Source organism: Somniosus microcephalus, chromosome 12, assembly GCF_052327205.1.
Source record: "Somniosus microcephalus isolate GS21.2 chromosome 12, FLI_Smic_1.0, whole genome shotgun sequence".
Lineage (NCBI taxonomy): Eukaryota > Metazoa > Chordata > Chondrichthyes > Squaliformes > Somniosidae > Somniosus > Somniosus microcephalus.
The window spans coordinates 8,045,417-8,059,942 of record NC_140998.1 but is presented as its reverse complement, the minus strand read 5'-3'; the positions used below and the strand labels follow the sequence as shown (position 1 = coordinate 8,059,942).

At 52.7% G+C, this 14,526-nt stretch overlaps 1 protein-coding gene across 1 annotated transcript in view; it reads right to left on the bottom strand.

Moving 5' to 3' along the window:
* The window catches only part of LOC147109011 (uncharacterized), a 552,618-nt gene that overhangs the window by 153,461 nt on the left and 384,631 nt on the right, over positions 1–14,526 (bottom strand). The window contains exons 65-67 of the mRNA XM_086002569.1: positions 13,388–13,570; positions 10,568–10,705; positions 8,714–8,868 (exon numbers count right to left, since the gene is read on the bottom strand). Of these exons, the coding sequence (XP_085858695.1) occupies positions 8,714–8,868; positions 10,568–10,705; positions 13,388–13,570 (476 nt within the window). The remainder of the gene's footprint in view (positions 1–8,713; positions 8,869–10,567; positions 10,706–13,387; positions 13,571–14,526) is intronic.

The window sequence follows — 14,526 nt, the reverse complement described above, 5'->3', positions numbered from 1 at the left end:
CTCCCCCCCAGTCTCTCTCTCTCTCCCCCCCTCCCGCTCCTTTCTCTCCCCCAGTCTCTCTCTCTCCCCCCAGTCTCTCTCTCTCCCCCAGTCTCTCTCTCTCTCCCCCTCCCTCCACTCTCTCCCTCTCCCCCCAAGTCTCTCTCTCTCCCCATCTCTCTCTCTCTCCCCTCAGTCTCTCTCTCTCTCTCCCCCCCACCCCCCGGTCTCTCTCTCTCCCCCCGTCGTGCTCTCTCTCTCTATCTCCCCAGTCCTCTCTCTCCCTTCGCCCATCTCTGTCTCTCTCCCCCAGTCTCTCTCTCTCTCTCCCCCTCAGTCTCACTCTCCTCTCTCTCCCCATTCTCTCTCTCTCTTTCCCCAGTCTCTCTCCTCTCTCTCCCCCGTCTCTCTACTCTCTCTCTTTCTCTCCCCCATCTCTCCCCCTCAGTCGCTCTCCTTCTCTCCCCCCTCAGTCTCTCTCTCTCTATCTCCCCAGTCTCTCCCTCTCTCTCCACATCTCTCTCTCACCCCTCAGTCGCTCTCTCTCCCCCTCAGTCTCTCTCTCTCTCTCCCCATTCTCTCTCTCTCTCCCACACTCCCAATCTCTCTCTTTCACACTCCCAATCTCTCTCTCTCTCACACTCCAAATTTCTCTCTCTCTCACACTCCCAATCTCTCTCTCTCACACTCCCAATCTCTCTCCTTCCCTCTCTCTCTCTCTCCTTCCCCTCTCTCTCTCTCTCTCCTTCCCTCTCTCTCTCTCTCTCCTTCCCTCTCTCTCTTCCCCCCCAGTCGCTCCCTCTCTCTCTTCCAACAACATGCCCTCAAAAAAGCCTCGGCGCTCACTCTCTCTCTCTTTCCCCCCCGCTCGCTCTCTTTCCCCCCCGCTCGCTCTCTCTCTTTCCCCCCCGCTCGCTCTCTCTCTTTCCCCCCTGCTCGCTCTCTCTCTTCCCCCCCGCTTGCTCTCTCTCTTTCCCCCCCGCTCTCTCTCTCTCTTCCCCCCCCGCTCTCTCTCTTCTTCCCCCCCGCTCTCTCTCTCTTTCCCCCCACCCCGCTCTCTCTCTCTCTTCCCCCCCCCCGCTCTCTCTCTCTCTTTCCCCCCCCGCTCTCTCTTTTCCACCCCCCCCTCACTCGCTCGCTCTCTTCCCCCCCCCACTCGCTCGCTCTCTCTCTTTCCCCCCCCGCTCTCTCTCTCTCTCTCTTCCCCCCCCGCTCTCTCTCTCTCTTCCCCCCCCGCTCTCTCTCTCTCTCTCTTTCCCCCCACCCCCGCTCTCTCTCTCTCTTTCCCCCCCCGCTCTCTCTTTCCCCCCCCTCACTCGCTCGCTCTCTTCCCCCCCCCCCCCACTCGCTCGCTCTCTCTCTTCCAACAACAACATGCCCTCGAAAAAGCCTCAGCAACGCCGGGCTCCCCCCAGCTAGTTTCTGTTAAGTCAGTTAATAGTCAGGACTAATGATCCGGAGACGTGAGTCCAAATCCCACCACGGCAGCTGAGGAATTTAAATTCAGTTAATTAAATAAATCTGGAATTAAAAAGCTAGTATCAGTAATGGTGACCATGAAACTATCTGATTGTCGTAAAAACCCATCTGGTTCACTGATGTCCTTTAGGGAAGGAAATCTGCCGTCCTTACCCGGTCTGGCCTATATGTGACTCCAGACCCACAGCAATGTGGTTGACTCTTAACGGCCCCCTGAAATGGCCTAGCAAGACACTCAGTTGTAAAGAACCGCTATGAAAAGCAAAAATGAAGCCGGAACGGACCACCCAGCATCGACCTCGGCACCGGCTACAGACATGGCAACGGCACACCCAGCCCAGTCGACTATGCAAAGACCTCCTCACCTACATCTGGAGCCAGAATTGGGAGAGCTGTCCCACAGACGAGTCCAGCAACAGCCTGACATAGTCATACTCACAGAATCATAACTTTCAGCCAATGTCCCGACCTCCTCCATCACCATCCCTGGGTATGTCCTGTCCCACCGGCAGGACAGACCCACCAGGGGTGGCAGCACAGTGGTATACAGTCGGGAAGAGTGGCCCTGGAAGTCCTCAACATTGATTCCGGACCCCATGAAGTCCCATGGCTTCAGGTCAAGCATGGGCAAGGAAACCTCCTGCTGATTACCACCTACCGCCCTCCCTCAGCTGATGAATCAGTACTCCTCCATGTTGAACACCACTTGGAAGAAGCACTGAGAGTAGCAAGGGCACAGAATGTACTCTGGGTGGGGGACTTCAATGTCCATCACCAAGAGTGGCTCGGTAGCACCACTACTGACCGAGCTGGCCGAGTCCTGAAGGACATAGCTGCCAGTCTGGGCCTACGACAGGTGGTGAGAGAACCAACACGAGGGAAAAACCTACTTGACCTCGTCCTCACCAATCTACCTGTCGCAGATGCATCTGTCCATGACAGTATTGGTAGCAGTGACCACCGCACAGTCAGTCATTGTGGAGACAAAGTCCCGTCTTCACACTGAGGACACCCTCCATTGTGTTGTGTGGCACTACCACCGTGCTAAATGGGATAGATTCAGAACAGATCGAGCAGCTCAAAACTGGGCATCCGTGAGGCACTGTGGGCCATCAGCAGCAGCAGAATTGTATTCCACCACAATCTGTAACCTCATGGCCCGGCATATCCCTCACTCTACCATTACCATCAAGCCAGGGGACCAACCCTGGTTCAATAAGGAGTGTAGAAGAGCATGCCAGGAGCAGCACCAGGCGTACCTAAAAATGAGGTGCCAACCTGGGGAAGCTGCAACACAGGACTACATGCATGCTAAAAAGTGGAAGCAGCATGCTATAGACAGGGCTAAGCGATCCCACAATCAAAGGATCAGATCAAAGCTCTGCAGTCCTGCCACATCCAGTCGTGAATGGTGGTGGAGCATTAAACAACTAACGGGAAGAGGAGGCTCCAGGAATATCCCCATTCTCAATGATGGTGGAGCCCAGCACGTGAGTGCAAAAGACAAGGCTGAAGCGTTTGCAACCATCTTCAGCCAGAAGTACAGAGTGGATAAGCCATATCGGCCTCCTCCTGAGGTCCCCACCACCACAGAAGCCAGTCTTCAGCCAATTCGATTCACTCCACTTGATATCAAGAAACGGCTGAGCGCACTGGATACAGCAAAGGCCCTGGGCACCGACAACATCCCGGCTGTCGTGCTGAAGACTTGTGCTCCAGAACTAGACGCACCTGTAGACAATCTGTTCCAGTACAGCTACAACACTGGCATCTATCCGACAATGTGGAAAACTGCCCAGGTATGTCCTGTCCACAAAGAGCAGGACAAATCCAATCCGGCCAATTACCGCCCCATCAGTCTACTCTCAATCAGCAGCAAAGTGATGGAAGATGTCATCGACAGTGCTATCGAGCGGCAATTACTCACCAATACCCTGCACACTGATGCCCAGTTTGGGTTCCGCCAGGACCACTCGGCTCCAGACTTCATTACAACCTTGGTCCAAACATGGACAAAAGAGCTGAATTCCAGAGGTGAGGCGAGAGTGACTGCCCTTGACATCAAGGCAGCATTTGACCGAGTGTGGCATGAAGGAGCCCTAGTAAAACTGAAGTCAATGGGAATAGGGGGGGAAAACTCTCCACTGGCTGGAGTCAGACCCAACACAAAGGAAGATGGTTGTGGCGATTGAAAGTCAATCATCACAGCCCCAGGACATCGGTGCAGGAGTTCCTCAGGGCAGTGTCCTAGGCCCAACCATCTTCAGCTGCTTCATCAATGACCTTCCCTCCATCATAAGGTCAGAAGTGGGGATGTTTGCTGGTGACTGCACAATGTTCAGTGCCATTCGCAACTCCTCAGATAATGAAGCATGCAGCAAGACCTGGACGACATTCAGGCTTGGACTGATAAGTGGCAGGTAACATTCATGCTAGGCAATGGCTATCTCCAACAAGCGAGAGTCTAACCCACCGCCCCTTGACATTCAATGGCATTACCATCGCCGAATCCCCCACCATCAATATCCTGGGGTCACCATTGACTAGAAACTTAACTGGACCAGCCACATAAATACTGTGGCAACAAGAGCAGGTCAGAGGCTGGGTATTCTGCGGCGAGTGTCTCACCTCCTGACTCCCCAAAGCCATTCCACCATCTACAAGGCACAAGTAAGGAGTGTGATGGAATATTCTCCACTTGCCTGGATGAGTGCAGCTCCAACAACACTCAAGAAGCTCAACACCATCCAAGACAAAGCAGCCCGCTTGATTGGCACCCCATCCACCACCTTAAACATTCACTCCCTCCACCACCGGCTCACCGTGGCTGCAGTGTGTACCATCTACAAGATGCACTGCAGCAACGCGCCAAGGCTTCTTCGGCAGCACCTCCCAAACCCACGACCTCTACCTCCTAGAAGGACAAGGGCAGCAGGCGCATGGGAACACCACCACCTCCAAGTTACACACCATCCTGAGTTAGAAGTATATCACTGACCCTTCACCATCGCTGGGTCAAAATCCTAGAACTCCCTCCATAACAGCACTGTGGGAACACCTTCACCACACTGACTGCAGCGGTTCAAGAAGGCAGCTCACCACCACCTCCTCAAGGGCAATTAGCGATGGGCAATAAAAGCTGGCCCTGCCAGCGAGACCCACATCCCATAAACAAAAAACAAAAAAATTAAATAGAGGCATGGCAGGGCACCTCAGTCCTGTGGAATGCACATCTTGTGCCATGTGGGAACTCCAGGATGCTTCGTGTCCTGGACAACCACATGTACAGGAAGTGTCGTTGGCTGGAGGAGCTCGAGCAGCAGGTTTTGGAGCTTGAGCAGCAGCTGGCGTCACTGCGGTGCATCCGAGAGGCTGGGAGCTTCGTGGATAGCAAGTTTCAGGAGGTGGTCACCCCGCAGATAAACAGTGTGCAGGCAGAGAGGGAATGGGTGACCGCCAGACAGACAAGGAGGACCAGGCAGGTAGTGCAGGAGTCCCCTGAATGAATCTCACGCGCTAATCAGGTGAGGGCGATTGTTCCTCTGGGAAGTACAGCCAGAGCCAAGTCTGCAGCACCACGGGTGGCTCAGCTGTAATAGGGAGGGGGTGGGGGGAGATAGGAGGAAGATCGGGAAAGTAATAGTGATAGGAGGTTGGATAGTTAGGGGAACAGGAAGGCGTTTCTGCGGCCGCAGATGTGATTCCAGGATGGTATGTTGCCTCCCTGGTGCCAGGGTCAAAGATGTCACTGAGTGGCTGCAGAACATTGATGGGGGAGGGTCAACAGCCAGAGGTCAAGGTCCATATAGATATCAATGACATTGATAGAAAGAGGGATGAGGTCCTGCAGGCAGATTTTAGGGAGCTAAGAAAGAGATTATAAAGCAAAACCTCAAAAGGTAGTAATCTCCAGATTACTCCCCGTGCCACGAGCTAGTGAGTACAGAAATAGGAGGATAGAATAGATGAATGTGTGGCTGGAGAGATGGTGCAGGAGGGAGGGCTTCAGATTCCTGGGACATTGGGACCGGTTCTGGGGGAGGTGGGACCTGTACAGGCCGGACGGGTTGCACCTCAACAGAGCCGGAACCAATGTCCTCGCAGGGGAGTTTGCTAGTGCTGTTGGGGAGGGTTCAAACTAATTTGGCGGGGCGATGGGCACCAGGATGTAGCATTAGAAAGGGGAAATAAAGTGCACAAAGGATTGGGAGAGGCAGGTAGCACTAGAGTAAGAAATAATAAGGTATTAGGTGGGGTCAGACTAAGAGAATACAAGTAGGTCTAAGAGAGGTTTACAGGGCATGTGTGTAAATGCACGAAGTGTGGTAAATAAGGTTGGTGAGCTGCAGGCGCAAATACCCACGTGGGAATATGATGATGTGGCGATAATGGAGACCTGGCTCAAAAAAGGGCAGGATTGGGTATTAAATATTCCTGGATAGGTGGTGTTCAGGAAAGATAGGGAAGGAAAAAAGGAGGTGGGGTGGCAGTATTGATTAAGGAGAATGTTACAGTGCTGGAGAGAGAGGATGTCCTGGAGGGGTCAAGGACAGAAACTATTTGGTTAGAGTTAAGAAACAAGAGAGGTGCCATTACACTACTAGGTGTATTCTATAGACCACCAACTAGTGGGAAGGATATAGAGGAGCAAATTTGTAGGGAAATTACAGAGAGGTGCAAGAACTATAGAATAGTGATAATGGGGGACTTCAATTATTCTAATATAGACTGGGAGAGTAATAGTGTAAAGGGCAGAGAGGGGGAAGAGGCCAGAAGTTAAAGGCAAATCGTGCTTAACCAACTTGATTGAGTTTTTTGATGAGGTAACAGAGAGGGTTGATGAGGGCAATGCGGTTGACGTGGTGTACAGGGACTTCCAAAAGGCATTTGATAAAGTGCCACATAATAGGCTTACCAGTAAAGTTGAAGCCAATGGAATAAAAGGGACAGTGGCAGCATGGATACGGAATTGGCTAAGTGACAGGAAACAGAGAGTAGTGGTGAACGGTTGTTTTTCGGACTGGAGGAAGGTATACTGTGGTGTTCCCCATGGGTCGGTTCTAGGACCACTGCTTTTCTTGATATATATTAATGACTTGGACTTGGGTGAACAGGGCACAATTTCAAAATTTGCAGAGGACACAAAACTTGGTAGTATAGTGAACAGTGAGGAGAATAGTGATAGACTTCAAGAAGACATAGACAGGCTGGTGGAATGGGCGGACATGTGACAGATGAAATTTAATGCAGAAAAGTGTGAAGTGATGCATTTTGGTAGGAAGAATGAGGAGAGGCAATATAAACTAAAGGGTACAATCTTAAAGGGGGTGCATGAACAGAGAGCCCTGGGGGTATATGTGCACAAATCACTGAAGGTGGCAGGGCAGGTTGAGAAAGTGGTTAAAAAAACATACGGGATCCTGGACTTCATAAACAGAGGCATAGAGCACAAAAGCAAGGAAGTTATGATGAACCTTTATAAAACACTGGTTCGGCCTCAACTGGAGTATTGTGTCCAATTCTGGGCACCGCACTTTAGGGAGGATGTGAAGGCCTTGGAGAGGGTGCAGAAAAGATTTACGAGAATGATTCCAGGGATGAGGGACTTCAGTTACGTGGATAGACTGGAGAAGCTGGGGTTGTTCTCCTTGGAGCAGAGAAGGTTGAGAGGTGATTTGTTAGAGGTGTTCAAAATCATGAGGGGTCTAGACAGAGTAGATAGAGAGAAACTGTTCCCATTGGCGGAAGGGTCGAGAACCAGAGGACACAGATTTAAGGTGATTGACAAATGAACCAAAGGCGACATGAGGAAAAACCTTTTTACTCAGCGAGTGGTTGGGATCTGGAATGCACTGCCTGAAAGGGTGGTGGAGGCAGACCCAATCGTGGCTTTCAAAAGGGAGTTGGATAAGCATCAGAAGGAAAAAACTTTGCAGGGCTAAGGGGAAAGGGCGGGGGAGTGGGACTAGCTGAAGTGCTCTTGGAGCGAGCCAGCACGGGCTCGATGGGCCAAATGGCCTCCTGTGCTGTAACCATTCTAGGATTCTATGAGATCAGGAAGGCTCCGCAAACCTGTTATTAAACTGGATTTGTCGTTCAGTTAAAAGCAAGGGGGCGATTTTGCCATGCCTGGGGAGGTGGGACCGCCGGGAAAAGGGCAGAGTTTGGGGGCGGGTGCCCAACCTGCCTTCATGCCATCTTCCGAGGAGGCGGGTAGCCGCCCCGCACTGGGTCCCGTCTCCTTGGAGGCGGGAAGGGATTAAAGCCTATTAGCTGCCTATTAACAGAGCTGTCAAATGAGGACAATTCATCTGTCAAAATTTCTGACAGATGAAACGTCATACGTTGGCATTCTCTGTAACCGGCTTTCCCTTAATTGGCCTGGCTTAACAAGGTCAATCAAGGGAAAATAGCGCGGGTTGGCCAGAAGTCGATGGAGGCGGGACATCGACCCACCAAGCAGCAGTCTCGCCTCCAACGCGCCCCCATTCACAAAATCGCCCCCAAAGAAAGCCAGGAGTGTTTGTTGTGTGGTACATGTAATGCTGGGACATGTGGGACCAGAGTGGTGTTGTATTTGAGGGGAATACACACATTTTTTTTTTAAAGGGGAAAGCAGTGCAATGTATTGTCACATGGTTTAGTATGAGCATGCTCAGTTCGCTCTGGCCTAGTAAAGCAAGCACATGGACTAGCAGCTGATCGTGTCTCTGTCCTTCATTTGTTCTATCCATATATATTACACCTAATAAAACTAACAATCTCAGTTTTGCAATTTTCAATGGCACCCCAGCCTCAACAACTTTTTGAGGGAGAGAGTTCCAGATTTCCACTACCTTTGTGTGAAGAAGTGCTTCCTGACGTCACCCCTGAACGGTCTGGCTCCAATTTTAAGGTTCTGCCCCCTCGTTCTGGACTCCCCTCACCAGAGGAAATAGTTTCTCTCTATCCACCCGATCAAATCCTTTAATCACCTTAAACACTTCTATTAGATCACCCCTTAATCTTCTAAACTCGAGGGAATACAAGCCCAGTCTATGCTGGATTATGGGGGGAGACCACAGCGAAGTGAGACTAATTGGATAACTCTTTCAGAAAGCCGGCACAGGCACAATGGTCCCAAGAGCCTCCTCTGTGCTATATAATTCTATGAAGCTGTCCTTGGAATCAAACCCTTTTAGCCCCGGATATCGTTCTGGTTAATCTGCGCTGGGCGACAGCAAGGTAAGCGAAGAGCTAGATGAGTTGAATGTACCTGCACCGGTCCAGAGCCGTGGCACGAGCCTGTTCCCACCGCCGGTTCAGGTCCTGAACTCTCCTGTAGTCCGGGTCGCTGAGCGGCAGCCGGGAGCTGAGATGCTTCAAAGTCTCCAGACGTAGAGAGGCGCCGCTCAACTTAAGCAGGTGGTCCTGTAACAAGGGCACAATTAGATGGAGCTGGGCTGCACCTGGGTGGGGGTGGCAGGGAAGAAGGGTTGGAGGGAGGGGCAGCAATTGATGCAGCCGCGCTCAGGGCAGGTGGGCAGGGGGCTCCCCAGTCATTCACCATCAGTCACTCTGTGTCAGAAGGTCATGGGTTCAAGTCCCACTCCAGAGACTTGAGCATAAATTCTGGGTTGACACTCCCAGTGCAGTGCTGAGGGAGTGCTGCAGTGTCAGATGCGCCGTCTTTCGGCTGAGACGTTAAACTGAGACCCATTTGCCCTCTCAGGTGGACGTAAAAGATCCCACGGCAATATTCGAAGACGAGCAGGGGAGTTTTCCCTACCCTGGGCCAATATTTATCCCTCAACCAACATCACTAAAACAGATTACCTGGTAATTTATCTCATTGCTGTTTGTGGGACCTTGCTGTGCGCAAATTAGCTGTAGCGTTTCCTATATCACAACAGTGACTACACTTCTAAAGGACTTCATTGGTTGTAAAGCATTTTGGGACGGCCAGAGGTTGTGAAAGATGTTATAAAATGCACTGCACTGAATTGCCAGCTCATATTTTGTGCTCGAGTCTCTGGAGTGGGTTTTGAACCCACGACTTTCTGCCTCAGAGGTGAGAGTGCTGCCCACTGAGCCACAGCTGACACCTAGCATGGAATGGATATGGGGTCGGAAGCTTAGCTCAAGGTAAAATAGGCTGGGAACAGTCTGTTTCAGCCTGAGATAAATGGCAGAGGATGGGGGTGGAGTCGGTGGCTAGGGAACGGAGTTTGTGGTGGGGACCGAGGACAATGGCTTTGGTCTTCCCAATATTTAGTTGGAAGAAATTTCTGCTCCTCCAATACTGGATGTTGGACCAGCAGTGTGACAAATCAGAGGCAGTGGCGGGGTTGAGAGAGGTGGTGGTGAGGTAGAGAAGGCCATGGAGGGATGAGAATTTGAAAACAAGGATGAGAATTTTTAAAACTGAGGTGTTGCCAGACCGGCAGCCAATGTAGGTCAGCAAGCACAGGGTTGATGGGTGAGCGGGATTTGGTGCGAGTTAAGATACGGGCGGCAGAGTTTTGGATGAGCTTAAGTTTATGGAGGGTGGAAGATGAGAGACCGGCCAGAAGAGCGTTGGAGGTAACAAAGGCCTGGATGAGGGTCTCAGCAGCAGATGAGCTGAGGCAAGGGCGGAGACGGGCGATGTTACGGAGGTGGAAATAGGCGGTCTTGGTGATGGCGCGGAAGCTCATCTCGAGGTCAAATACAACACCAAGGTTGCAAACAGTCTGGTTCAACCTCAGACAGATGCCAGGGAGAGGGATGGAGTCGGTGGCTAGGGAATGGAGTTTGTGGTGGGGACCGATGACAATGGCTTCGGTCTTCCCAATATTTAATTAGAGGAAATCTCTGCTCATCCAGTATTGGACAATTTAGAGACAGTGGAGGGTCGAGGGAGGTGGTGGTGAGGTAGAGCTGGGTGTCGTCAGCGTACATGTGGAACCGGACGTGTTTTCGGATGATGTCGCCGAGGGGCAACGTGTAGATGAGGAACAGGAGGGGGCCAATGATAGATCCTTGGGGGACACCAGAGGTAATGATGGGGGAGTGGGAAACCATTGCAGGTGATTCTCTGGCTACAATTGGATAAGCGAGATTCAAACCAAGTGAAGCCTGTCCCATGTACCTTCACTGTTTCCATACGGGCCTGTTCCACTCCCTCTGTGCTGGAGTCGTCAGATTTCAGAACCTCCTCCGACTCATTCACCAGAGTCTCCAGGGTGTGTAAACATCTGCGGAAATGCTCGTACTGCTCCATGGAATCCTGTCACAACACGTTACAAGAAGATAGATGCAGACTGATTAGGGAAGAGGGTTGAGCAGCCTCGCCGATAGCTCAGCTGGTAACAGCAGTCCTACTCAAGGTAGACGGTTACCTTGAGGTGTTACTGGCCCCCAGGAGGACACCGGTGGGCCTCAAACTGGGTGGGGCCCAGGCCCCGGCAGGGGGGGGGGGGGGTCCCAGGCCCCGGCGGGAGGGGGGGGGGCCTCCAAGCCCCTGCGGGAAGGAGTCACGCGGTCTCCCTCCCCTAGTGGCGGCCAGATTGCCAGCAGCATAGGACGCGGGAGGTGTGAAAGCCATAAATAACTCCAGGGCTGGCGCCAGCCTCTTGCCGACTCGATGCCGACCCACTGACCCTGCAAAATCCGGAGGGTTCACCACTAGAGGGCACCATCCACTAGGGTCACTGACCGCTGACCAAAAGGGTCAATACATGGTTAGTATGGAATAATATAGGGTATTATATACATTACACAATTACTGTACAACAGAGAGCAGCCTTACATATAATAATTACCATCTAGCGTACCATTATATAACAGAGTTACCGTTTAACACACAGCAGTGCTATAGAGAATACACAGGCACTACATAGTATAAAAAGCGGTTATATAGCACTATATATACATATATAAATATAATGGTGTGGAGATGCCGGTGTTGGACTGGGGTGGACAAATGTAAGAAGTCACACAACACCAGGTTATAGTCCAACAGTTTTATTTGAAACCACAAACTTTCGGAGCGCTGCTCCTTCGTCACCTGATGAAGGAGCAGCGCTCCGAAAGCTTGTGATTTCAAATAAAACTGTTGGACTATAACCTGGTGTTGTGTGACTTCTTACATTTATAGTATAATACATGGTTATGTATCAGGGAGCAGTGGTAAATAGATAATATGGTTACATTATATATAACACCACAATATAGTGGTGTATATATAATAGCACAAGGTTGTATGTTATATAAAGGGTGTTATAGATAATAGTGCACTGCAGTGTGATATATAGAGGGGTAGCACTCTCGCCTCTGAGTCAGAAGGTTGTGGGTTCAAGTCCCACTCCAGAGACTTGAGCACAAAAATCGGACTGATTATCTGCACAAACACTTTTGCAGCCTTCTGCGCGTGCACACAGTATCCCAATAGGTGCAGCCTGCAGCGTGGGTCACGTCTTCCTCGGCTCCATGGGAGAAGACCGGTCAGGAGTTCAGGGGTGGGGTGCGAGCGAGCGCGAGAGAGAGAGAACTTGGGGGGAGGGGAAGGAGGTCAGAAACTTGGTGGGGGGGGGCGGGGAGAAGATCTTAATCCGCGAGAGTGAGCCCTGACTGTTCTACGCGAGCTCTGTTCTGTCTTGAGCCTGGCAGTCAGAATGGCTCGAATTGCACTTTGCAAAGTAATTGATTACTTAGGCAGGCAGGATCTAATTACACATTCCAGAGAAACTGCTGGGTGTGTCTTGTCCTCCAAGGATACCAATCAGAAATCAGGTGTTGGAGAGAAACACGCCCCACAAAAATCCAGTCTGACGTACCCCGTGCCAGTACTGAGGGAGCGCTGCACTGTCAGAGGGGCAGTACTGAGAGAGCGCCGCACTGTCGGAGGGGCAGTACTGAAGGAGCGCCGCACTGTCGGAGGGGCAGTACTGAAGGAGCGCCGCACTGTCGGAGGGGCAGTACTGAGGGAGCGCCACACTGTCGGAGGGGCAGTACTGAGGGAGCGCTGCACTGTCGGAGGGTCAGTACTGAGGGAGTACCGCACTGTCGGAGGGGCAGTACTGAGGGAGCGCCACACTGTCGGAGGGGCAGTACTGAGGGAGCGCCACACTGTCGGAGGGGCAGTACTGAGGGAGAGCTGCACTGTCGGAGGGGCAGTACTGAGGGAGCGCTGCACTGTCGGAGGGGCAGTACTGAGGGAGCGCTGCACTGTCGGAGGGGCAGTACTGAGGGAGCGCTGCACTGTCGGAGGGGCAGTACTGAGGGAGCGCTGCACTGTCGGAGGGGCAGTACTGAGGGAGTGCTGCACTGTCGGCGGTGCAGTACTGAGGGAGCGCCGCACTGTCGGAGGGGCAGTACTGAGGGAGCGCCGCACTATCGGAGGGGCAGTACTGAGGGAGCGCCGCACTGTCGGAGGGGCAGTACTGAGGGAGCGCCACGCTGTCGGAGGGGCAGTACTGAGGGAGTGCCGCACTGTCGGAGGGGCAGTACTGAGGGAGTGCCGCACTGTCGGAGGGGCAGTACTGAGGGAGCGCTGCACTGTCGGAGGGGCAGTACTGAGGGAGTGCTGCACTGTCGGCGGTGCTGTATTTCGGGTGAGACATTAAACCGAGGTCCTGTCTGCTCTCTTGGGTGGATTATTTCGAAGAAAATCAGGGGCGTTCTCCCCAGTGTCCTGGCCAATATTTATCCCTCAACGAACATCACTAAAGCAGATTATCTGGTCATTGTAACATTGCAGTTTGTGGGAGCTTGCTGTGCGCAAATTGGCTGCCGCGTTTCCCACATTACAACAGGTACTGCACTTCAAAAGTGCTTCATTGGCTGTAAAGTGCTTTGGGACATCCTTTTTTTTTTATTGCAGTGTGATATGTCGAGGGGGTTGTACTGTGATAAGAATACAAGTTCCTGCGTTCACACTAGCAGCGAGATTGGCTGTCGGTGAATTTACCCGAATGTCTGGTATCTTCAGGGACAGTAACCCCTCCAGATGGGACACTTTCCCAGACAGGTAGCGACTGTCTGATTGAAGGGCCACAGATGACGAAGTGTCTATCCGTCTGGCCAATTCGTCTGCCGCTTCACACACCCGCGAAATATCCTCCTGGAGCGTCCTGAGGTCACATAATGATTCCTATAAACAAATCAATAAACGTGATCAATGAGTAGCGACAGCAAAGGGAGAGTAGAATAATCAGCCTTTGTAGATGCACCACTAGGCCCCCTCAGGAGACCAGCCCCTGTGGCGTGCACCCCAGCAGGAGACCAGCCCCTGTGGCGTGCACCCCAGCAGGAGACCAGCCCCTGTGGCGTGCACCCCAGCAGGAGACCAGCCCCTGTGGCGTGCACCCCAGCAGGAGACCAGCCCCTGTGGCGTGCACCCCAGCAGGAGACCAGCCCCTGTGGCGTGCACCCCAGCAGGAGACCAGCCCCTGTGGCGTGCACCCCAGCAGGAGACCAGCCCCTGTGGCGTGCACCCCAGCAGGAGACCAGCCCCTGTGGCGTGCACCCCAGCAGGAGACCAGCCCCTGTGGCGTGCACCCCAGCAGGAGACCAGCCCCTGTGGTGTGCACCCCAGCAGGAGACCAGCCCCTGTGCTCTGCACCCCAGCAGGAGACCAGCCCCTGTGGTGTGCACCCCAGCAGGAGACCAGCCCCTGTGGTGTGTACACCAGCAGGAGACCAGCGCCTGTGGTGTGTACCCCAGCAGGAGACCAGCCCCTGTGCTCTGCACCCCAGCACAAGTTCAGCACCCGTATATTGGCCACTCTGCATGTTAAGGATCTCGGCAGTGAGTGCGAGAGGCGATTCAACTATGCAGATCTCATAGGCCTCACCTGTCCTCAATCACGCATTTTGTTTTGTGGGCGTCGCTGGCAAGGCCGGCATTTATTGCCCATCCCTAGTTGCCCCGAGAAGGTGGTGGTGGGCCTTATTGAACCGCTGGCAGCGGGTCTGATACAAACGGAGTGTCTTGCTGGGCCAACTCAGACCGCAATTAGGAGTCAACCAGGTTGGTGTGGGGCTGGAGTCACATATAGGCCCAGACCGGGGAAGGACGGCAGGTTTCCTTTTCCTGAAGGACATTAAT